Consider the following 26,611-nt stretch of genomic DNA (forward strand, 5'->3'; position numbering starts at 1 on the left):
CCAAACATTGGCCTCAATTGGCAGAGAATCACTGTGTGAGGCAACTGGGCCCACTGAGCACTATATTGGAGTCCTCCCCTAATGAATATCTAATGGGGACCTCTCAGAGTAAAATTTTGGAGTTAGGGATTAGACCACATGCAGAGGTGCTCTGGGGCTATTCTTGGTTCTGTTCTCAAGAGTAATCCCTGGTGGTGCTACAGGGCCATACTTTACCAATATAAGTTATTGACCATTCATGAAATTCTATATTGTTCCTTCAAATCTGAGTAATTATTTAGCTAGATAGATTTTCTTAGTGAGAATTTCACTTCAAAGAGTTTTATATTATTTTTTTAAACTGTATCACATCTTCTTCTGGCTCATAGAATCACCTTTGATAATTCTCTTGTTAATATTTTGGGCTTTAACTTTATAGATATGTTATTTATTTATTTATTTATATTTACCTGCTTTCAATATTCTGACTCAGTCCTTGAATTTAGTCATTCAGAGTAAAATGTTTGTTTGCGTGTGACTGACTCAGGTTTGATTCCCTGCACCAAATATGCTCCCCACACACAACCACTGCCAGTAGTGAAACGTAAGCATATAGGCAAGAGTAATCCCTAAGCACAGACAGATGTTGTAAAAACCCACACACAACCAAAGCATCCCTCCCTCCCCCTAAGTGAAGGTACATCAACTGTTTGATCACTGAAACCAACTTTCATAAAGAAACTGGACACACTCCCACATACTGAAAAGGTGAATAAGAGATCCTTTGGAAAGATGTGTCTCCATGAGGTATTGACAGAGTTCTGGCAGCATCAGCAAAATCGTCCTGATTTCTCTGAGTCACCTTTCTCAGACATTGAAAAGGAAGTTTTAGGTATGGGCATGAGAAGCAATGTGAGAGTGAGTGCTCATTAAAGATTACTCTGAGGGCATGAAAAGATAATCAGCAGTATCGAAACTCCATTTACTTCAGGTAAAATGGTAAATCATAGGGGGAAAATTCCCCCAATTTTTATTGAGTTACTATGATTTATAATACTGTTAATGGTATTTTTCGGCATACATCATTTCAACACCAACCCATCACCAGAGTACCTCTTTCCATTCACTAGTATTCCAAGGATCCCTTCCAGCTATCCCCTCCACATGGATACTCAGTTGTGTAGACAAACTTACATCCTCTGTCCCCTGACTTGGTTAAGATAAGTTCTAAGCCAATTGTTAGATTTTGTTGCTTTTGATCATTTGACAATCCTGTATTTTATTTTCTTTTATATCTCACAGGTAATAGATATCATTGTGGCTTTGTCCTTCTCCTTCTGACTGGTTTCATTCAACATATGATCCTCTTCTTTCATCCATATAGTGGCAAATTACATAATTTTATCTTCTGTTATTTTGCATAATATTCCATGTTTACATATACCACAATTTCATTATCCTCTCATTTGTTTTTGGACTGAGTTTGTTTCTAGTTTTGGACTAGTGCATATTGTTGCAATGAGTATAGGAGCAGAAATGCCTTTCAAAATTGTGTCTTTTGGTCCTTTATCATATGTGAGAAGAAGTAGAATTCCTGGGTAATTGGAAACTAAGGAATTATATAAAGCAAAATAGAGAAAAATATGGTCATAAGTTATGATTTTTTCCTTTAGGGCTCACACCCAGTGATCCACAGGCTCTGCACTCAGGAATCACTTCTGGTGATGTTCAGGGGACCATTGAGTTGCTGGGAATCAAACCCGAGTTGGCCTCATGCAAGGGAAACACCTTACTCACTGTGCTATTGCTACAGCCACAGGTTATGAATTTTCTTACAAAACTGTGACAATAAATAAAACCAGATTGTATCAGATCTGAAATACAAAGGTGATTTTATTTAGAGTGTTAAAACTCTCAGCATATGAAGAAATAGAATGCCTCTGATATTCACTTTTACTTTGATCTCAGGGAATATTTGCATGACAGAAAGATCCTTTGTAGATTGACTAACATAGACACTGGTGGAGAGAAAGTATGACAGGCACTGAGTCTTTTGTCAGATATTTTAATCAGAGAGAGACTCCGTGTGATCTTAAGATAGGACAGGATGTGAGGACAGATCCACTCCATAGTGGGTCTCGTCCATATGCTGACCCAGATAATGCAGTGTGCCGTGTGCATCATGGTAGTCTATCACGGATTTTGAACTAAAGAGAAGAAAAAAAATTCTAATCTGTACTAATCAGCACTGAGTTGCTCTCTCTCTCTATTTTTTTTCTTGCCAACTCTAACCAGTGGCAGGAAGTATTACTGTGAAGAGTGTAAACTTGCTGAGAAGAGCCTCCAGGTTCAGAAGATGTGACTCTAGGGCTATGAGTTTTGTGGAGGTCAAGTGTGACGGCTCCAGGACTCAACCTGAAGGGAGGGGATCTGCCTTCAGTCCTGAGTAAGGTCAGGGATGTCAGCCAAGAGGTGAATCTCACATGCAAGGGTGGGGCAGCAAGAAGAGGTTCATGAGTTAGGGCATCAGCCCTGTTAATGTGCTAAGATTGTTTAAAGATATTACCAGGAGATTTCTAAGCTCTAATATTTAAGAAGCAAATTTTCTTGTATAACTATTTTTATTTTATTATTTTATTTTTATTCTATTATTTTTCTCGCCCCACCCCGAGCAGAGCTCCCGGCGGCCGAAGACCACTGGAACCTAGCTACAGCCATGCTGGAGGCTCCTCTCTATACCTTTGGACAGGCCTCATGCATGAAGGTACCGGCAGAGGAACCCAGGTGTGTGTAATCCCATCAACAGCCAACATCCAGAGATTTAAAAGCAAGCTTCCAGAAGCGCTTATATCTTTAGCCTACTTCTCCCTCTAGGAGAAACTGGCAAGCTTCTGAGAGTTTCCTGCCCACAAGGGACAGCCTTGCAAGCTTCCCATGGTGTACTCATATGCTAAATCCAGTAACAAGCTGTATCTCATTCCCCTGACCCTGAAGAGCCCCCAGTGCAACATCCATAGGAGGGCCAAGTCGAGATAGACTTCTAAGATCTCAGGGAAAGGATGAAATGAGATGTTACTAGCCAGCCTGAGAAATCAGTGATTAACGGGATATTGTGATTGTGAGTATTTTTATAAATATTTATGTTTGAAAATTTGTTGACAGAGCAATCCATGAATCAAGTTGTACCAAATAATCAATAAAATGTCTAAATACTAGGCTAACAAATTTGTTGGATGCTGGAAAAATACTTTATATGTGAAACTGCAGTTTTGATCCCAACACCACATGGTCTCTATGCTCCACTCTATATGGTCCAAACAAATATCAATGGAAGCCCAAAGCAACAATATATTTCTGTGTTTGTGTGTGTGGGAGGGTGGGATTTGGGCATGCTTGGAAGTACTTATGGTTGACTCCTGGCACTAGGATTAGAAATTATTCCTAGTGGAATTTGGAGGATACGTGATACCAGGAATTCACTTTTTGTTGTTTTTTTTTTCTTTTTGGGGTCACACCTGGGGATGCTCAGGGGTTACTCCTGGCTCAAGCACTCAGGATTACTCCTGGTGGTGCTCATGAGACCATATGAAATGCTGGGAATTGAACCCGGGTCTGCCAAGTACAGGGCACACACCCTACCCGTTGTACTATTGCTCCAGCCCCAGGAATTCACTTTCAAGTCAATTGTCTCAACCACAATATCTCTTTGGCCCCAAGTATCAGTTTTTATCTTCGTGTCATCTCGCTGAGTTTCTACAAAGATCCTCCACTGTCCTCTCCTTTAAAGTTCTCTGCATTATAAAACTTCTCACCCCTAATACACCTGCATCAAAACTGACTTGTGTATGTTCCTGTTCTCTCTCTTTAGGTCCAGACCCTCTCACAAGAGTCACCCTCTAAGATAATGATGTAGGTCTTTTTATTAGGAAATTCATGGTCTCTACTCCTGAAAAGGGATGCCACACTTAAACCTACTCTGCAGACTCCCTAATTCTCAAACAGTTTCAAATCTATTAATTATCCTTCTCCTCAGCTCAGAAATAGGTCCTTCAAGGTGCATTTTGTTGTTCCCTTTTCTCAGGAAATCCCGTTTCTTTGTAATCCCAAAACACCCATTGCAGTTTATGAGGTATATCTCATGAGGATCATGTAGAAAATGGGAGATGATGATTATTGAGCAGCCTAGGAAGTGACTTCATATTTGTACTACCTTTTCTCTGATCACCCATGCACTTTTGCACTCCCTTCTCTATTGCATTTTACAAGGATGGCTGCTATTGATTCCCGTGAAATCCTAATGAAAAAAGGATTGAATGAGGTGAGGTAGGAGGTTGCATATGCTAAGTTCTGTCCTTGTGCAGAAATGGGAGGAGGTCAAGCTCTGAAAGAGACAGGGACTTCTGTGAAAGTCACCAACCTTCTGGTGAAAGACATTACCAATCTGAGGCAGCAGGGGGCACTGTGCACCTTGCCCTAATGATGTGGAGGAGGCTGTTAGCTTTGGAATCAAACACCTGTCATCTGGTGCCTGCTCAGTGCTCACTGGACCCATCCACCAGTTGCTCTCTATCCCCATGGGTATTTTCTTATCAGACCCAACCCAGAGGCAATGCGGCAAGATTTGAAGCCAGGACATTGGGAGGGAAATAAGGTGCAAGAATGAGCTTAGTAGAACAGAGAGGAAGAGCACATTTGCATGAAACTGCTTTCCCCTGAGTCTGAGGGTATAAGAAACACAAGGCATACCTGTCTCACAGAGTTCTGAGTGTCTGCACCATGGCCCAGACTCCACTCTTTCTCCTCTCCTTCCTCCTTCACTGCATAGGTGAGGGTGTCTGTCTTCATTGTAAACTACAGAAAATTGCCTGCCCCTCACAGCTGTAATGCTCTTCTTTGCTGACCTTCTGAAAATGCTTAACAGGTATCTGTGTTTTCAGGGTCCCTCTCTCAACCTGCTCTGACTCAAGAATCTTCTGCATCTGCCTCCCTGAAAACCTCAGTAAAGCTCACCTGTACGCTGAGCAGTGGCTACAGTAGCTATGTTGTGGGATGGTACCAGCAGAGCCAAGGAAAAGGCCCCCGGTTTGTGATGCGTGTGGGTCCCAATGGTCAAGTTGGATCCAAGGGAGACGGGATCCCTGATCGCTTCTCAGTATCAGGTTCTGGCCTGGATCGGTTCCTGACCATCCAGAACATCCAAGCAGAAGATGAGGCTGACTACATCTGTGGGGTTGACCATGGTACTGGGAGCAGCTACGTGTAACCCACAGTGACACAGACAGAGGAGAAGTGAGACAAAATCTGTCCCTAGCCTCTTATATCCCCGTATCTCACTCTGGCCCTATGTCCATTCTCTAATATGGTTGGGGTATTGAGGTTCATATTTTGAACCATTACTACTCACCAGAAATCAAATCTTCCTGTTGTGACCTATCATTAATTAATACGATGCTGAAGTTAAGGTGTGGTATTTTGAGGATTAAATTTTTATGTTCATAAGATAAATGTTCTATCATTTTCATATTATAAAATATCTATAGATTACAATGAAGCATAATGCCTCAGAGTGTAGATTTTCTCCTTCTTGCTGTAATTATTTCTGTGGTCAATCCATAGAAACACTGGTATCATGATTTTCCTTGATGGTATTTTTTTAAATGTTTGTTCGTTTGTTTTAGTTATTAATGTGTATGTTCATAATTTCTGAGTTAATTATAATTGAATCTTAGTGTGTGTACATCTTTGATTTCATTGTTTTGTTAAATTTATTCAGTTGCCTTTAATTATCATTTTTTAAAAATTTCTCACGACCTTCTAATAAATCAGCAGCTAGAACAGCAGGAAAGCATGAGAGAATTGAAGATGGAAAATATGGTGGTAGAATTTCTTTGTAGCCAAGAACATTTGGTTATTTCCCTCCATGCAATGGCAGTTACTTTGCACTAGATTACAGGTTAGCAGTGGGAGAAATACCATCTGTCAATGAAGAAAGTCTTACATTTCTTCTGGAGATGTATTTCTGAAATATTTTATAAATTATGCTTGTGTGCATCACTTTTTTAATTATCATTTTTATATTATAAGTTGGAGGGCTAGGTTACAATGGTTATTGAATTTATGGTCCTGATATATAAGTTACTGCACAGAACCACCAACAAACTCCCCATGACCCTCTATTTCTGTTTCTGTGTCACCTCTGGTACCACCTTCTTTCCACCTCACACATACCCTCATTCTTTGTTGATTGACAATGATGGTTTGGGTGCATAATGTGTTTAAACCCTCCACATATGCTCCCTTGTGACTTCACAACTCTTCACCTTCCCCTCCACCCTGCCCTCTCATTTCTTTTTTTAATTTTTATTAGTGAATCACCGTGAAATAGTTACAAACTTATGAACTTTCGTGTTTGCATTTCAGTCTTACAGTGATTGTTTCCCATCCCTCCACCAGGGCCCATTCTGCCCTCTCATGTCTCATGTCTTTAATCCAGTGTCCAAGGTTTTCTATCAATGGACATTGTCCATACCCTTATTTATTCTTTACATACCACTTATGAGTGGTATCAATTTTATATGTCCCAGATTCCTTAAAGAAGTTAGGTCAGCTGGTCACTCACCTGATGTGAAAAAATAAACAACCCTCTGGGAGATTTGATAACATAGAGGTCAAGGGAAAGGACAATCTTTTAAGTAATTAGTAAAAGTTTCTATGATTTTAGACAGTTGGTGCCTGCACAATTAAGACTCGTTTGGTGTAAAAGTTTTCAGCTCTCTGAAAAAATTCTAAAATATCAAATGAACTTTTCCCAAACTAAAATAATGAAGGAGAAGACATGACCAATAACAAACTGTTTCCAAAGTGAGCAACTTACCAAGAAAGTAAGCAAAACTTAGATAAAACTCCAAAACACATTTGCACAGAGAACAAAGATATAATAAGCAAAGGGAACTTTTATCACAAAATATAAAGATATGTGTCTTAGTACTCAGATAAGTATTCAGTCTACTTAATCCTTTTGTATTCCCTGAATCACAATTCATGATTGATTCTATCCAATTCTTTAAAATGTTGATGAATTCAAAAGATTGTTGAGTTGATTACTTTTGGCAGCTATATTAAAGAAATTCTATTTTCATTTTGAGAAATGAACTAAATATTCTCAAATCTGTGGTCTTGCAGGACACTAAACATTTTTAATAATCATCACTGCTATTTCTAAAATCTCAGTTTTAGATTTTTATGTTTAGCATCTATAATGACTTCTCTGGGAGTTAGAAATACCGTCATCACATAGAGTTTTTGGCAATAATATTCCAAAAAATCAGATCATAGTTGTCTGACTAGAAAATTTGAGCTGATGAACTCTAGAAACCACATGGTTTATTTGACTATGCTCTGTGTTCTTTGTGTATACCTTATGTGTATATGTGTGTATCTGTGTGTTTGTCTGAGAGAGAGAAAGAGAGAGAGAGAGAGAAACAGAGAGAGAGAGAGATTGCATGTGTGCCCATAGGAGCACTATCATTCTCACATAAACCTTGAGAACAGCTGGGCACAAATTAAAAACAAGTTATCAAATGCTTCCTTTCCAGCAGGTCTGACTTTGGTTGGGTGGGAACTCCAAACAATAATAGTGAGTTTTTTTGTTGTCATATTGAATGTAACCAAAGTAAAGAGAAAGTAAAGTGAAATTTATCAACTACACAGGTGGGGTGGGAGGTTGGGGGTGGGGGGTAGGGGGGAGGTTTACTCTAGATCTTGGTGATGGAATATGTGCACTGGTGAAGGGATGGGTGTTTGAGCATTGTGCAACTGAGACTTAAAACTGAAAGCTTTGTAACTTTACACATGGTGATTCAATAAAAATAAATAAATTTTAAAAAAAGAAAGAAAACTTAAGAATTTGGTTTTACATGGCAAAAAAGAATCTTTAAAAAATTAAAAAACACTTATGAAAAAAATCTTTGCTGTGAATAATTAAAATACTCTAAACATTATCTTGAGATATCAACAGGAGACATTGATGCTTTTGAAGTGTACAAGGCCTGCAGCAAGTTCAGACTGAAGAAGTGCCAACAGGTGCTTCCTCCCAAGGGACTATCCCAGCTCAAAGCTAGCCCAAGGTTCCCCTTCACTGAAGAGCTAGTTCTGCACTGAAGACACAGAAAGGTGGAGGGGATTTATGCTAAATGGCTGAGATTTGCAGCATGCACACCCAACACAAACCCTTCCCCCAGGTCAGAGGGACATAAAAGAGTGACATAAAAGAGTCCTGTGTCAGCTGTGAGGCCAGAATGTCCTTCAGAGTCTGCACCATGAGCAGGGGTCTTCTCTTCCTCCTCGTCCTTCTTGTCCTTACTCACTGCCCAGGTTACTGGAGATTCAAGTGACCAACTTTTGGGGAATTTCTCTGATTTCCATTTTCATTCCTGACATGCTTCTGTTTCCATTTCAGGGTCCAATTTTCAGGCTGTGGTGACTCAGGAAACTTCACTGACTATGAACCTGGAAGGGACAGTCATTCTCACATGTGCTTCCAGCACTGGAGCAGTCACTGATGGTCACTATCCATACTGGTCCCAGCAGAAGTCTGGTCAAGCTCCCAAAACAATGATTTATGAAACAAACAAAAAACACTCCTGGACTCCGGCCCGGTTCTCAGGTTCCATCCTTGGGGACAAAGCTGCCCTCACAATCTCGGGGGCCCAATCAGAGGATGAGGCTGAATACTATTGTTGGCTGTTATACAGTAATGCTTGACACAGTGACAAATTTAGATGAGGTACCAGTACATAAATTACCTGCCCTTGTTACCTTGGGTCTATGAGTAATCGTGCTATACAGTTGCTGTAAATCTCTATGCATTTAAAGCTTTACTCAACTCTATAATATTTGAAATATTCTTTGAATTTTCACGAATCTTTTAATTTAAAATTTTATTCTTTATCATGAGTCATGATTTGCCAAGTTGTTCATAATACAGTTATTTCAGTCATTCAATGTTCCAACGCCAATCCCACCATCAGTGTGTTTTTCCCTCCACCAATATGTCCAACCCACCACTCGAGCTTGCCCTCTTAGCAGGCACAAACAACTTTGCTTCATATTGCTTATTGTAACAAAAAGATGTGCCCTGGTGACCTTGTACAAGGAGCCAATTCCAATGCTTCCTGTGACTGATGATTACAGACATAAACTACTGACAGATGGTCAGTAGACAAGTTTACTCAGGACAAGCCATGATTATATAAAAATGAATGAAATGCACTACGTGCAGGACAAGGGCATGTGGTAAGGGGAAGTGAAAGCAAAGATTAATGGGAAGGAAAATTAATCTTTATATGGGCTGTGTGTAGTTTCTGAAAAGGAATACGTACCCAGGGTCTCTAAGTTTTCTAAACAGGAACAAAGCTTTTACTCTCTTAGAGGATTCATATAATAAATGAAACTCACATCCCCAAGCCCAGCGAATTATAAATTATTCATCTTTAATTAATCTTTAATATTCTCCAGGAAACATTAGGTCCCTGACTTCAGTCTCTTGCCATTGTTTGGACTCAGTATCCAAACTTTTGCCTCTCGGATTCCCTGGAACATTCTCACAGGTTACCCAGTCCAGATGTCTCAGGAGCTAAGCCAGCAGGAACTCCAACATGAAGGGAGATGGAATGATCAAAACTTAGATCAATAAAATCAAATTTTCATAATTATTATGTCTCACAATTGATTACTAAAGTTATAGTCTGAAAATTTACTGGGTTGATTGATGCTAATTGAATCTTCTGTATTATTTGGTTTGCTCATTGGGATTGGTGGACTTCTGTGTGACTTTTCATCAGATTTTCTGTGGTCCTACTGGGCTGACAGTACTACAAAATTTGGAGGTATCTGTGGCTAAGAGCTCCAGGAGCTATGAAGCTGGAACGATTTGTGTCTGGATAAGTTTCAGTTGTGGGGCTGGGCAAGTTCCATGCCAGAGAGGGTCTCATGTTTCTGGGGGCTCCTGTGCCTTCATGCAGAAAGGAGAATCTGCCAGTCCTCCTTCCAAGAAGGCCCTGATGATTCAGATTCTTCTTTTTTTTTCATTCCATTCAAAATTACTTATGGAGCTGGGTTGTTTCTATGCCAGGGGCTGACGGTTGTGATGGGGGCTGTTGTACCTTTTGGCAGAAAGAGGAATCTCCCACCCTATTACAAGAAGGCCCCTAAGTTTTCAGTCCATAACCAGTCGCACCTGGGAAGATTCAGTTGCTTGTCATTCTTTTCCTGAGATTACATTTTTTCCACCATTTGTAGCACATTTCTGTGTATTCTCATTTTGTTTAAAACTACTGAAAAGTTTTATGTGCAGTGGGGAGGAGAAAGACAGTCACTTTCTCCCCTTCTGCCTCTGCCACCCGGGACCCAGGGTTATTGGGTTTTTGTCTGTCCTTGCAGAAAAGCATTTCAGAAGTAGACAAGCAGTGAAGCAAAACAGATTATATTGAAAGGTTTTGAAGGGAACAGGGGAGAGGAAGTGGAGAGAGCACCAAGTAATGTGCTCAAGAGAGAAACCAGGCTTCTCCAAGGGCAGAGGAGCCTCTACACACATGCCAGTATTAGACATGAAAACATGAAAGCACACATCTCAAGTGAGGAGATGCTGGCAACACATGTGCTCGGGCAACACATGTGCTCAGGTAACACATATGCCTGACCACGTGGGCACAAGTAGCAAATGGGTTTGGGCAGCATATCTGAGCCCCTCCTTTGTTTAAGGTGGCTTTTACAGAGTTTCTCCAACTTGCCCCCCATGTGGGGCTTCACCTAGGTCAAAGTCCATTGTTATGGAGGTTGTCAAATGGGTAGAGTTGGGAGTGGTGATGGACTTCTTTGAAATTCCTTTCTGGCCTTTTATTCCTGCTGGAGCTTCTGTCAGAGGGGTGTCAGCCTCCTCAGGGTCCATTGCTGGAGCCAGGGGAGGGTCTTATCAGGCCTTAGTTCCTGTTTTCTTCCAGGTTGGTCTTTGCAACTTGAGAACTTTTATTTCCCAGGAAATTTACTGCCATCATCTGGGGAGGAGAGATTCCCTATCTGCCTATATCACTATTATGTGTCTAGTTGGATTACTGTATTTTCTTGACTTGCTTTTCAGACTTTATGTGGAATTTGTAGACTGAAGTGTTAGACTAAGGATATTTACTCATAATGTTGCGTTTGCCTTATATATGGACACTCCTGAACATGTCTTGATTAGAGGTGTATTGTCATCGCAAGGATGAAATCAAACGAGTAGAGAGGTCTCTAGGGGAGAGTAGCATAAATTCTGAGCTGAGGGATGAGAGTGAGCTCTGCAGCCTCCCTCTCCTTAGGCAGCTCTATGGTCCCTGCTTTCCCACCACTTCAGGTTATCAGTAATCACTCATCTTTGGTCTGGTCCTGATCTGAAGGTTCTGTTGCCAGGTCTTTTAGAGGGTTTCAATAGGAAGAGATCTAGGACATACACATGTAAGATTGTCAGCAACAGACTCAAAAGCAATCAGTGAAGAGATTCTCTGTGAAATCTAAAAAGAAAAACTGAATATAGTCTATAGATATCGTATAGATATCTATAGTTGCAACAACTTTGTGTCTCACCACGCCTAGATGCTTAGACATCACTTCCTTCTCATTGGCAAATGATTTCCTACATCTTTTTCAAAGTAACAACTAAAAACACAGTCTCATGCTCAATTAGTAAAACTAAAAGCAAAATATTTTCAGTTCATATATGCTTGAAACAATATTTTTAATGTTGGATATACACTTCTTCATCTCTGACAACTGATGAATAACAAAGGAGAATCTGGTGTCCTGCACAGGAGGACCTATGACAATTTTTTTTATCTAAGAGCATATGGTATGTAAAAACAGGGGCTCATATATGACCACTCAATAAACAAGAAAGCCAAAAGAGTCCAAGTGGAGCATCAAGATTTGCCCGAGTTCCTGAGGAAACCATAAAAAGGAGTGATATGTCATACTTCTTTTTGTTTTTAACTTTTGAGAACTTTAATTTTTTTCCTTTATTTATTTTTAATTAGTGAATCACCGTGAGGGTACAGTACAGATTTACTCATCTTTGTGCTTTCGTTTCCCTCATACAAATTTTGAGAACCCGTCCCTTCACCAGTGCCCATTCTCCACCACCAGTAAACCCAGCATCCCTCCTACCCTCCCCAATCCCATCTCCCCCCACCCCACCCTGCCACTGTGGCAGGGTATTCCCTTTTGTTCTCTCTCTCTAATTAGGTGTTCTGGTTCACAATAAAGGTGTTGAATGGCCACTGTGTTCAGTCTCTAGTCCACATTCAGCCCGCATCACCCTTCCCCCACATGGCCTCCCACCACATTATACTTTGTGATCCCTTCTCTGAGTTGCCCTCTCCCCAGAAATTGAGGCCAGCCTCCAAACCGTGGAGTCAGCCTCCTGGTACTTATTTCTACTAGTCTTGGGTGTTAGTCTCCTACTCTGTTATTCTATATTCCACAGATGAGTGCAATCTTTCTATGTCTGTCTCTCTCTTTCTGACTCATTTCACTTACAGGATACTTTCCATGCCTATCCACTTATATGTAAAGTTCATGACCTCCTTTTTTCTGACAGCTGCATAGTATTCCATTGTATAGATGTACCAGAGTTTCTTCAACCAGTGATCTGTTCTAGGGCACTCGGGTTTTTTCCAGATTGTGGCTATTGTAAACAGTGCTGCGATGAACATAGAAGTGCAGATGTCATTTTGACTATACTTTTTGGCTTCTCTGGGATATATTCCCAGCAGTGGTATTGCTGGGTCAAATGGCAGCTCAATTTCTAATTTTTTGAGTGTTGTCTATATTGTTTTCCAAAAGGGCTGAACCAGTCGGCATTCCCACCAGCAGTGTAGAAGGGTCCCTTTCTCCCCACATCCTCTCCAACAGTGGTTGCTTTTGTTCTTTTGGATGTGTGCTAGTCTCTGTGGTGTGAGGTAGTATATAATGGTTGTTTTGATATGCATGTCCCTGATGATTAGTGATGTAGAGCACTTTTTCCTGTGCCTTTTGGCCATTTGTATTTCTTCCTTGGGAAAGTTTCTGTTCATTTCTTTGCCCCATTTTCTGATGGGGTTGGATGTTTTCTTCTTGTAGAGTTCAACCAGTGCTTGATATACCATTGATATTAACCCCTTATCTGATGGGTATTGTGTAAATATCCTTTCCCATTCTGTGGATAGTCTTTGTATTCTGGTCACTGTATCTTTTGCGGTGCAGAAGCTTTTTAGTTTAATGTAGTTTCATTTGCTGATCTCTGATTCCACTTGGTTGGCCAGTTGCATATCATCTTTGAAGATACCTTTATCTTCAATATCTAGGAGGGTTTTGCCGACCTTGTCTTCAATGTACCTTATGGTTTGTGGTCTGATGTTGAGGTCTATAATCCATTTTGATCTGACTTATGTGCATGGTGTCAGGTCGAGGTCTAAGCCCATTCTTTTACATGTGGTTTTCCAGTTGTGCCAGCACCATTTGTTAAAGAGGCTTTCCTTGCTCCACTTCACATCTCTTGCTCCCTTATCAAAGATTAGATGGTCATACATTTGGGGTTGTGTGTAGGCATATTCCACCCTATTCCATTCGTCTACGGCTCTGCCTTTGTTCCAATACCATGCTGTTTTAATTGTTACCGCTTTGTAGTAAAGTTTGAGTTTGGGGAGGGTGATGCCTCCCATCGTCTTTTTCCCAAGAATTGTTTTAGCTATCCGTGGGCGTTTGTTGTTCCATATGAATTTTAGGATTGCTTGATCCGTTTCTTTGAAGAATGTCATGTGTATCCTTATAGGGATTGAGTTGAATCTGTATAATGCTTTGGGGAGTATTGCCATTTTGACAATATTGATTCTCCCTGTCCATGAGCAAAGTATATGTTTCCATTTCCTCATGTCCTCTTTTATATTATGGAGTAGTGTTTTATAATTTTTTTGTAGAGGTCTTTTACTTCCTTGGTCAAGCTGATTCCGAGGTACTTGATTTTCTAGGGTACGATTGTGAATGGGATTGTTTTTTTCATGTCCCTTTCCTCTGCCTCATTGTTTGTATATAGGAAGGCCATGGATTTTTGGGTATTGATTTTGTAGCCTGCAACTTTACTGTATAAGTCTATTGTTTCTAAGAGTTTCTTAGTAGAGGTTTTGGGCTTCTCTAGATCTAGTATCATATCATCTGCAAATAGTGAGAGTTTGATTTCTTCCTTCCCTATCTGGATGCCCTTAATCTCTTTTTCTTGTCTAATGGCTATCGCAAGTACTTCCAGTACTATATTGAAGAGAAGTGGTGAGAGTGGGCATCCCTTCTAAGGAGAAATGTTGTGGACTGACGGCAGGGATCAGGCTGTATCGTACAACCACTAAGTCCTGTACTGGTGTGTTTGCATCTTTCTATAGGGGTACATTCCAGACCTGATGAATGTCCAGGGATAAACATAAATGGGAGCAGCCAGATAGAGCTGCCTGATGGTCTCTGCTGAGATCTCAAAAGTCAAAGATTCAGCTGCATGGATACCTGATGTTGAGGTAATAGTCTGTGAGGCAAATTGAAGTAATAGTCTGTGAGGTCCACCAAGCCAAGCAACCCTACCCAGTATAGTGTTTCTGTCTCTTCTTCAAATAGAAGTAAACTAACTGCTCAGGGTTGCAGCAGCCCATTCTCGAGCACTGAAAGTGGGGATAGGATGCTCAAATGGAGAACACGGAGGATACAATGGATATGAGTACCCATCTATCAATGCTTTGCTTTAAGAACTGCAAACTAAACACAATTCAGATATAAATTCTAAACAGAATTGGACTGGAGAAGCATTCATACATGACATAAGTAATCACCCATACGGCAATGTATCTATATTATTCTACAGGTTTGGGGAGAACAATTAACACAGAATAATGATACTGCTTAGATCCTCTGCTCAATAGGGCTAAGAAAGTAGGTAACAAGAAGGGAGGAGTGCTGATTCATGAAGACGCCTTCTTCTCAAAACTCCTCTATACAGTTCCTTCCTGGGAAATCATGAAGCTAAAGTTAGCTACTTTGGGACCTAACAACTCCAGATCTGAGAAAAAAGTCTAAGCTAGAAAAAAGAGAAGCAATAGTGAACACTAGAGGGGGCAGTAGAGGGGGCAGTGTGCCATGCCCTCAGAGCAAGATCTGCAATGAAATATAGCCCCAGACCTTGGAGCTCTCTTCTGTATGGCACTGACTTGGAACAACTCAGAAACTCTGTCATGGTCACATTGCTGAGTGACCCTCAGGAACTTATTTGCATGACAGCCCCACCTCCACAGTGGCATATATTGAGGATATTTCAATTCTGAAATTTTCTCTAGACAGACTAGTTGACCATGTCAGCTCCAGCTGCTTCTTATCTACTGCTTTTATGACACCTACAGCCACTCTGTTTAATGCTGTCAATAATAAAAGCAACTTAAAAGATAGCCAGAGTAGTTTTCAATATACTTACACTTGCTTGAATCATATCAACTCTGTCAAGGATCACATAATATCAAGAAATCTGGGGCCTCTTCCTGAGTTCTCCCAGAATTACCATCAATCTTAACTTTGTTTTAGCAACCCTGTAGCACTGTCTTCCTGTTGTTCATCGATTTTCTAGACCGGGCACCAGTAACACCTCCATTGTGAGACTTGTTGTTACTGTTTTTGGCATATTGAATCTGCCACGAGTAGCTTGCCAGGCTCTGCTGTGCGGGTGGTATACTCTCTGTAACTTGCTGGGTTCTCTGAGAGGGACGGAGGAATTGAACCTGGGTCAGCCATACAAGGCAAATGCCCTACCCATTGTGTTATCACTCCAGCGCAAGCAATCCTGTATTAATGCTAAAATCATGATCTTGGTAAAGACTGACTATGCAAAGAAGACATGTGGCACATGTGAAAGCATGTTCTGTCCACTGTGCCTGTGCATACAAGTTTGTGCCTCCCCACTTATACATGCTCACACATCACTTCCTTCTTACTTGCAAAAAATTTTCCCAGAATTATTCAGAAGAACAATTAAAAAAATAGTCTCCTCATTAACTAGTATAGCTAAAAACAAAATATTTTCAGTTTATTTATGCTTGAAACAATATTTTTAATGTTGGAGATACATTAAATGATGAATTAAATGACAAATGATGAATAACAAAGGAGAATTTGGTGTCCTGCACAGGAGGACATATGAACAACTTTCTTATCTAACAGCATATTGTGTGAAAAAACATGGGCTCATTTATGGCCACGAATTAAACAAGGAAGCTTAAAGAGTTCAAGTGGAGCATCAAGGTTTGCCTGACATCGTGAGGAAGCCACAAAAAGGGTGATGTGTCATGCTTCTAAGGAGAAATGTTGTGAACTAGATAGTGGGGAGGAGGACATATGATACTATCACAAAGTCTGGTACTGGTATATCTGAGCCTTTCTATATATTAGGGGTACATTCCATACCCACTTGAAACTGCCTGATGGTCTCAGCTGAGGTCTGAAAATCCACGATATTCAGGTGCATGGATAATGACACAGGAAACTTGAAGAGATACTCTATGAGGTTCACCAAGCCAAGCAACACTATCCAGCTTCGTGTTTTTGTTTCTTCTTCAAATAGAAGTAAACCAAGTGCAGGGGTTTGCAGCAGCCCATTCTCAATCACTTTGGTGGGGATAGGATTCTCAAACAGGACATACAGGATGCAATGGATATGAATACCTATCTGTCAACAGGAGATTTTGTTATAGTTTAGTTTGCTTTGATTTAAAAACTGAAAACTGAGCACTATTCAGATATAAATTCTAACCCGAATTGGACTGGTGAAGCATACAAACAAAGCATAAGTAATTACCCATAGAACAAAATATGTATATTATTCTACAAGTTTAGGGAGAACATGCTTCAATTTTTCTTTTAATTTTTTAAATTTTATTGAATCACTGTGAGATAGTCACAAGCTTTCATGTTTGGGTTACAATCTCACAATGATCAAACACTCATCCTTCCACCAGTGCACATTCCCACCACCAATATCCCGGGTATACCCCCCACTTTCCCACCCTCCCCTTGCGTCTATGGCAAACAATATTCCCCATACTCTCTCTCTACTTTTGGGCATTATGGCTTTCAGCACAGACAGATAGGTCATCATGTTAGGTCTATTATCTACTTTCGGCATGCATCTCCCATCCCAAATGGTTCCTCCAGCCATCATTTTCTTGGTGATCCCTTCTCAATTCCATCTGCCTTCTCCCCTCCTCTCAGAAAGCAATCTCCCAGCTATGGGGCAATCCCCCTGGCCCTTGTATATACTGTCCTTGGGTGTCAGCCTCATGTGATGTTATTTTACACTCCACAAGTGAGTTCAGTCCTTCTTTGTCTGTCCCTCTCTTTCTAGCTCATTTCACTTAGCATGATACTCTCCATGTCTATCCATTTATAAGCAAATTTCATGACTTCATCTCTCCTAACAGCTGCATAGTATTCCATTGTGTAGATGTACCAAAGTTTCTTTAACCAGTCATCTGTTTTAGGGCACTCGGGTTGTTTCCATATTTTGGCTATTATGAACAAGTGCTGCAATGAATATATAGGTACAGATGTCATTTTTACTGTGCTTTTTTGCATACTCGGGATATATTCCCAGAAGTGGTATTGCGGGGTCATGTGGAAGCTCATTTTCTAGTTTTGGAAGGACTGTCCATATCATTTTCAAGAAAGGCTGGACCAGTTGGCATTCCCACCAACAGTGAAGAAGCGTCCCTTTTTCCCCACATCCACGCCAGCACAGGTTGTTTTGAACATGCTTCAATTTACACAGAAGAATCCTCGACCTTAGATTCTCTGCTTAAAAGAGGAAAGAAAAGTGGAAAAGGAGAAGGAAGAAGTGCTGATTTATGAAGTATCCTCCTTCTCAAAACTCCTACATACAGTTCCTTTCTGGAAAATCACAGACACTGAAGTTAGTTACTTTGGGACCTAACAACTTCAGATCAGAGCAAGGAAGGTTTGAAGCTAGAAAAGAGAGAAGCAAAGGTGAATCTTCTCATCAGTGGACACTTGAGGGGGCAGTGTGCCATGTACTTAGAGCAAGCTCTGCAATGAGATGCAGCCCCAGGCCCTGGGGCCCTGTCTAGTGCATGTCACTGACTTGGAGCAACTCAGAAACTCTGCCATGGTCACACTGCTGAGTGACCCTCAGGAACTCATTTGCATGACAGCCCCACCTTCACAGGGGGAAGCAGGTATAAGGAGAACTTGGAGGTTGGTCCTGAGCTGAGGGAGTCTGACACATTACAGCATTGGGTTGTCTCCACCATGGCCTGGGCTCCTCTACTGCTCACATTTCTGGCTCACTGCACAGGTCAGGGGACTCTCTGGGTTGGTGGGAGAAATTAGCAAAGGATGCTCTGCTTCTTTATAACATCTCATCTTAAGCCCTTTGTCTTACATCTGTTTACAGGGGTCACTTCTCAGAATGTGGTGATTCAAGAATCGTCATTGTCCACAAACCCTGGGGGTACAGTTACATTCACCTGTGGCTCCAGCACTGGGGCTGTCACCACCAATAATAATTATGTTTATTGGATTCAACAGAAACCCTTCCAGAAGCCCCGGGCTCTAATAGGTGATGCCAGTCATAGGCATCCAGATGTTCCTGCCCGATTCTCTGGCTCCCTGCTTGGAAACAAGGCAGTGCTCACCATCACTGGAGCCAAGGAAGAGGACGAGGCTGAGTATTTCTGTGCTCTGTGGTTCAGCAACCATTTCCACAGTGACAGATGCAAGTGGGGAAGTGAGACATAAACCTGGGGCTAAGCTTTATCTTTTGCTGCTGAGTAGAGCAGGTCCTCTCATGAAGTCACCCAGCTCAAGATCTTCTCTATTTTGTTGGTGGAAAATGGCAACAACACTTCAATGCCAATTTTCAAATAAACAAAATTGTTCCAGGGCTTGATGAACTCCTTCACTTTTATACTGTTGTCCTATGACCTACCTTCATATTCAGTTAGGATTTACTCTATTTAGTTATTTTTTCTTACACAAGCTAAACACAGTAAAATTTACAGGTATGAACAAGTTATGCTATTACTGCAAAGTCAATTACATTTTCTCAAAAGAAGCCTCATAATGTCCATTCTCACTAGGGGTCAGGAAGGAAACAATGGTTTATGCATGTATAACATATATTTTCATTTTATACAATATAAGTATTTGTATTGCTATAAATTCATATGCATAAAATGTAACATAAATCATATATGCAATATTTGAAAATTAATTCAAATCATATCCTATAGCCACGATTTTCCAGAAAAGTATTAAAAATTTTTATGAAATAAAGGAATTTCTATTCTGGAAAATTTTCAAAACTTGTTAATATGAGGAAGTAACCAGGGGCCATCGATGCTTTTGATGTTTGGATTTGGGGCTGGGGACTGTTGTATTTTGAGGGAGGGTGTGTGTGGACATACCTTAAATGATCATGCTACGGTGATGGTCCTGGATCTGTACTCAGGAATTAATCCTGACAGGTGCATGAGACCATATGGGAAGCCAGGGATAGAACCTGGGCCAGGGGCATTCAAGGCAAGGGCCTTACCCACTGTACTGTCCCTCCAGCCCCATGACACTATTGAAGTGAACAAGGCCTGCAGGAAATCCAGATTTATGAGCCCCAGAAAATCTAAATCTCTCTGGTCTGAACTAGATGTGCCAACAGGTGCTTCCTCCTAGGGGACTAACCCAGACCCCAACCATCCCAGGCTTGCCCCTCCCAGCAGAACTAGTCCTTAATTGAAGACACAGTTGGGGTTGGGCATGTATGCTAAAGGGCCCAGGTTTTCAGCAAGCACACCCAACAATAACACTTCCCTCAGGGCCAGAGGAACATGAAAGAGGCCCTAGAGGTCAACTATGGGGTCAGTGTGTCCTTGAAAGTCATACTATGAGTAAACTCCTCTCTTCTTTCTTCTTGTTCTCTTCTTTACTCGCTGGCCAGGTTTGTGGATATTTCTTTTTTTTTTGATGATTTTTAAAAAATTATTAATTTTTTTAATTGAATCACTGTGAAATACAGTTACAAAGTTTTCATATTTGATCCACCACCAAACCCCCACATACCTCCCTCCCACTCCCCCTCTGCCTGTGTGGCAGACATTTTTCACTTTACTCTTTCCTTACTTTGATTACATTCAATTTTCAACAGGAATCTCACTATTATTATTTGGAAGTTTTCCTCCAACAGTCAGACATGCTGGATGGCATCAATAGATTGTATGTTTTCATTGTTTGGAAAAGGTCTGTCCCAGTCCCGAATCCCGGACCATGATAGTAGCTGCTCAGTGTCGCTGGGGCTCCATCTGGAGAAGGCGTACCGGCTGTACCTCCTTAGTCTGGCTCCCCGGTGTTGCTGGCCTGGTCTGGGGTCCGGAGCATTCTCCGGCCTGCGTGGCTTACCGGAATGCCTGGATTCTTCCGGTTTGTGGATATTTCAATGACCAGCCTTTGGAGGATTTATTGGACTTCAATCTTCATTCCTGACATGCTTCTGTTTCCATTTCAGTGTCCAGTTCTCAGGCTGTGGTGAATCAGCCTTCACTGACCATGTACACACAAGGGACAATAATTTCACATTTAGTCTCAGCCTGGAGCAGTCACTGATGGTCAGTATTCATACTGGTTTCAACAGAAGACTGGTCAAGCTCCCAAGATACTAATTGATGATACATCCAAAACACTGCTGACTTTGGCCTGATTCTCTATCTCTCTCCTTGAGAACCCAGCTGGCCTCACCCTCTCTGGGGCCCAGCAGAGCAGTGATGCAGGAGCAGGGAAAGCTTGTCTCTGTGTTCTTTACAAGGTTCTAGATTCTTCAATATTTGTAGAAATGCTCCACGGCATGGAAACCGACCTCACATGCTGGAGGAAAAGGCAGCTCAGATAGAGAGGGGAACACCAAATAAAAGATATTGGGAGGACCCATTCGGGTTGAAAGATGTGTGCCAAAAGTAGACCATAGACAGAACATAAAGACTGCTCAATACCTCTATTGCAAACCACAACACCCAACACAAGAGAGGGAGCACAAGGGAATGCCTTTCCACAGAGGCATGGCAGGGTGGAGGGGATGGGGTGGGGGTGGTGGGAGGGATGCTGGGACCATTGGTGGTGGAAAATGGGTACTGGTGGAGGGATGGGTACTCGATCATTGTATAACTGAAATGCAAGCACAAAAGTTTGTAAGTCTGTAACTATACCTCACGGTGATTCACTAATATTAATAAAAAAGACAAAAAAAGATGCTCAAATTTAGAAAATAGAAATAGGTCTTAGAAATTAAGAACAATAGAGAGGCTTAGTTTAGAAGTAAGTAAGATATGCTTCCTGTGTGTGTGTGTGTTTGGGTGGAGGGACTGAGGGGGTTTTATAAAAACTTGGTCTTCATTCGGGTTGAAAGATGCGAGCTGAAAGTAGACTATAGACCGAACACGAAGGCCACTCAAAGCCACTCAATACCTCTATTGCAAAATACGACATCCAAAAGGAGCGAAAACAAAAGGGAATGCCCTGTAGCAGAGGCAGGGTTGGGTGGTGTAGGATGGGGTGGGGGTAGTGAGAGGGATACTGGGATCATTGGTGGAGGAGAACAGGCAGTGGTGGAGGGATGGGTAAACCGATCACTGTATGAGTGAAATGCAAACACAAAAGTTCATAAGTTTGTGACTGTACCTCACAGTGATTCTATAGTAAAAAATTAATTAAAAAAAACAAAAAAACCCCAAAAAACCCAAAACTGGATCTTTGTGCTACTTGCCAAGTTACTAGCTTTTCATGAGTAGTTAGGGATCTTACACTGTGAGCTGCCTGATTAAGGTCTTTGGGGTTATCTACTTTACCATTTAAGATAGGTACTGCCCATTTTCTTTTAGTGTCTAATGAGCCTAAGCTCTGTGGTAGGAGGTGGTACTTTTTTCTTGGGAAATTTCAAACTTCCCTTCCTCAGAAAGGCAAACCCTAGATGTGAGGGGATGACTAAAGTGTGGAATAAAGACAGGTAAAAACGGACTTTTTTTTTTCATCAACTGCTAATGAGAAACTGAGATTCCCTCTTTCATTCCCTCCTCTCAAAGAAAAAAATTGTGACTGCAGTCAGGAAATAGAGAATCAGATTGCTCAAGGTACTTCCTGCTTAGGGGCATAAATAGGGCTCCAATGCAGTGAAGGTGTCTTAGGAAGAAGGATGCAGGGATGTCTGCAGTAACATGCCTCAGTCCCTTGTGTCCGTGGTTACACATTAGTCACCCTCTGTGGTTTAATGGCCTCAAGCATAAGGCACTGTAGCACTGTCTTCCCATTTTTCATGGATTTGCTCGAGTGGGCACCAGTATCGTCTCCATTGTGAGACTTGTTGTTAGTATTTTTGGTATATCAAATATGCCATGGGTAGCTTGCCAGGTTTTGCCGTGCTGGCAAGATGCTTTGGTAGCTTGCTGGGCTCTCCGAGAGGGATGGAGGAATCAATCCAGGTTGGCTGCATGTAAGGCAAATGCCCTACCCGGTGTGCTATCTCACCAGCCCTCAAGCATAGAGGCCTTAAGCATAGAGGAAACAAATTAGACAAGAAGGCTATAAGACCAGGTCCAGTTGTAGTCAGAAGACCACCATGGATTAAAAAAAGGCAGGACTTAAAAGAGCCAAGATTTAGTATTTACCATGGAAATCATGCCTGAGAAGCCTGTTCCCACAATTAGGGAATCTTTTAGTGAGTTGAAGATTGGTCTGTATTTGTCTAAATTTTTTCATCAAAGAAGCAAAATACCTTTCTATGCGTAGCATACCAATGATGGACTGATGAAACCTCACCTTTAGGCGATGGGTAAAATATTTCAAGGTCAAAAGCCAATTATTCCCAATATAATGGAGACCTTTAGAATTAATTTTTTTAGTTTGTGGTATTGGAACATAGCCATACAAACAGGGGAGAGGAAGTTGAGATGATTATCTAAGAGTAGAATCTCCATTCTGGATAGCATCAACAAATATAACTTAAAGTACTGTGAACGAGAGACAAGTTTTGTAAGGTGTACAAGAGGTAAGCACCAAAGGTTTTAATCGATTTGTTCAAGCAGACACCAGTAAGTCTCTCATTGAGAGACTTATTGTTACTGTTTTTGGCATATCCAATACGCACAGGTAGCTTGCCAGGCTCTGCCGTGTGGGCTCCGTACTCTCAGTAGCTTGCCAGACTCTCTGATAGGGGCAGAGAAATCAAATATGGGTCGGCCATGTGAAAGGCGAAAGCCTTACCACTGTGCTATCGCTCCAGCAAAAAGGTTTTAATGTGCGTAAATAATTAAAGATCTTAAGAAAACCTTGCTTAGTGCTAGTCTGGCCTAGAATGCATCAGACCCAGTAATTGAGGTTACTTAACCCCTCCAATTCCAGGGGTTCTGTAGGAGCATCCTCAAGCACTTTAAATAGGGGTGGGTGGGATGCTCAGCCAGAGGAAATACAGGATGCAAAGGATTTCAAGTTCCCTTTTATCTACAACAGAGTTTGTTTTGTTTTCATTTAAGAACTGAGAACTTGGTCCCTGGTGCCATCTTGCCGCATTCAGCATTGAAGAAACCCGGTGGGCACCACAACACTGGAGATTTCTCCAGGCCCCATACCAAGCCAATATCTCTGGGATGCCCCAGATGGAGCAGGTGCAGTCTCCCTGCCTTCTCCAGATGGAATCCCAGTGACCATGAGCTTCTATAAGCATGTCTCCAGTATGTGGCTATCAGAACTATCCCTCTGACCTTTCCTGATACGCAATGTGAGCAATGAAAAATAAATTATCTAGCATCTGCCCCTGGCCAAAACTAGACAGAGAGCAGTGACATTTGGGGCCTCACAGCATGGGGGATGGAACCGGCTCCTCTCCCCACCCTGGCGAGGCCCTGAACAGCGATGATCCCAGAGGCACACAGACCAATCTTGGAACCCAGTGGCTTTTGGCAGAAATGCATCTGGACTGAGCATTAAACTACTGCTCAGTATTCAACATGGTGCCACCCTGGGTGGGGAAAGTGTTTTTCCCTCCCGCCTTTTCTCCCTGGCAGTGTGGTGGCCTCCAGCTTTTCAGAGCCTATTGGAGAGCCAGGTATGAGACTGAAGTGACGTTTCACGTGGAGCCTCTCCGGATGGGAGGTGGAATTGGCCCCTCTTCCTGCCCTGATGAGACCCCGAGTTGCTGCCCACAAAAGGTTTCTTTCTCTTAAACAGCCATGATCCCAGAGGCACACAAACCAATCTTGGAACCCAGAGGCTTTTGGCAGAAATCCCTCAGACTTATTACTAAAATATGAGAAATCCAAAATCACGCATCTGCGAAGAGGCAATGTGACATGATATGCTTTTCATAATCAGCAATAGAAAACAAATTATCTAATGATGCCTATTTTGTCAGGTCTGATTGTTGAGGAAAAATACAAATAATAATGGTGGGTCTTTTGTCAAAATATTGAATGTGATTAAAGTGGAGAGAGAGTAAAATCATCTGCCACATAAACAGGGGGAATGGTGGGACAAGGGATATATCCGGATTCTTGGTGATAGAAAATGTGCACTGGAGAAGGGATGGTTTTGATCATTGTACGACTAAGACTTAAACTGAAAATCTTTGTAACTATTCTCACAATAATTCAATAAAAAAACAAAACAAAACAAAAAAACCCTGAGAATTGAATAGCACTCAGCTTTAAAAGGCACTGGTAGAGGTGAAGTATTACATGTGACATCATCAATTACCCATGTGGCAAAGTATCCACATTAATCCATGAGTTTCTCAGGAACTTGCAGCTATTAACAGAGAAGAATCCTAGACCTCAGAGCCTCTGCTCAACAGAGTTGTCTAAGGAAAGTGGAGGAGGATAAAGAAGAAGAATAGTGCTGATGCTTGCAGGTTCCCCTTTCACAAAACTCATTCATCCAGTTTCTGCCTGGGGAATCACAGGGACTGAATTTAGATTGTTGGAGACTTAAAACCTTCAGATCTGAGCAAAGAAATTGGAAACTAGAAAAAAAAAAAGCCAAGCAATAATGAATCTTCTCATCAGTGGACACTAGGGGGGACAGTGTGCCATATTCTGAGAGCAAGTTCTGCAATGAGCTGCAGCTCCAGACCCTAGGGCCCTCTAGTACATGTCACTAACATGGAGCAACTAAGAAACTGCCATGGTCACACTGCTGAGTGACCCTCAGGAACTCATTTGCATGACAGCCCCACCTCCACAGGGGGAAGCAGGTATAAGGAGAGCTTGGAGGCTGGTCCTGAGCTGAGGGGTCTGACAAGTCACAGCCTTGGTTTGTCTCCACCATGGCCTGGGCTCCTCTCCTGCTCACATTTCTGGCTCACTGCACAGGTCAGGGAACTCTCTGGGTTGGTGGGAGAAAATGGCAAAGGATACTCTACTGCACTTTTACATCATTGTCTCATCCTAAGCCCTTGGTCTTATATCTGTTTACAGGGGTCACTTCTCAGAATGTGGTGATTCAAGAATCCTCACTAGCCACAACTCAAGAAGGCACAGTTACACTCACCTGTGGCTCCAGCACTGGGGCTGTCACCACCAGTAATTATGCTTATTGGATTCAACAGAAGCCCTACCAGAAGCCCTGGGGTCTAATAGGTGGAACCAGTAATAGATATCCTGATGTTCCTGCCCGATTCTCTGGCTCCCTGCTTGGAAACAAGGCAGTCCTCACCATCACTGGAGCCAAGGAAGAGGACGAGGCTGAGTATTTCTGTGCTCTGTGGTTCAGCAACCATTTCCACAGTGACAGATGCAAGTGGGGAAGTGAGACATAAACCTGGGTCCAAGCTTTATATTTTGCTGCTGAGTACAGCAGGTCCTCTAATGAAGTAATCTATTTCAAGGTTTTCTCTGTATTGTTGATGAAAAATAACAACTATTCCTGCAAACTTTCAAATAAACAAATTTATTCCACGTTATGATCAATTTCTTCACTTAAACACTGGTTTCCTAGTTCCTGAATTCTCATTAAGTTAGGATTTACTCTATTTCTTTTTTTTTTTTTTGGTATACAAGCTGATCACAGGGTCTAGGAATTTTCCAGGCTCGCACAGGTAATATTATTGGGGTAAAGTCAATTATCTTTTCTCCATATGCAGCATCACTGACAATGTTCATTCACATTAAGAGTAAGGAATAAAACAATATTTTATGAATTTATAACATCACTGAAAAGCTTTTTATACAGTGTACGTGTTGCTCTAAACTAGTATACTTAAATATAACATAACCAGATGGAATATTTAAAAATTAATTCCAATTATATTCTGTTATCATTAATGTCCAGAAAATCATTGATAAATACTTATGAAATAAATGATCATTTGCTCTGAAAAATTAAAAACAACATTGTGAATTGAGGAAGTTACCATGGGACACTGATACTTTAGACTTCAGAGTTTTGGGTTTTTTGTTTTATTTTGTCTTGGCGGCCACACCCAGCAATGCTTAGGGGTTGCTGCTAGCTGTGCACTCAGGAATTCCTCCTTATGTTCTGAAAGATGACAGTTGAC

General features: G+C 41.5%; 2 gene segments (V, D, J or C); both read left to right on the forward strand.

Moving 5' to 3' along the window:
* The first annotated feature begins 771 nt into the window (after positions 1-771).
* Positions 772-5,242, forward strand: LOC129407043 (immunoglobulin lambda variable 9-49-like). The segment is given in 2 exon segments: positions 772-897; positions 4,901-5,242. Coding segments are annotated over 2 exon segments (468 nt in total).
* A 13,091-nt stretch (positions 5,243-18,333) lies between these two features.
* Positions 18,334-25,825, forward strand: LOC129407129 (Ig lambda-2 chain V region-like; the record flags this gene model as incomplete). The annotated part of the segment is given in 3 exon segments: positions 18,334-18,379; positions 18,479-18,790; positions 25,563-25,825. Coding segments are annotated over 3 exon segments (621 nt in total), but the record flags the coding sequence as incomplete, so codon positions are not given.
* Between the last annotated feature and the right edge of the window lie 786 nt (positions 25,826-26,611).

This window comes from Sorex araneus, chromosome 9 (genome assembly GCF_027595985.1).
Source record: "Sorex araneus isolate mSorAra2 chromosome 9, mSorAra2.pri, whole genome shotgun sequence".
Classification (NCBI taxonomy): Eukaryota; Metazoa; Chordata; class Mammalia; order Eulipotyphla; family Soricidae; genus Sorex; species Sorex araneus.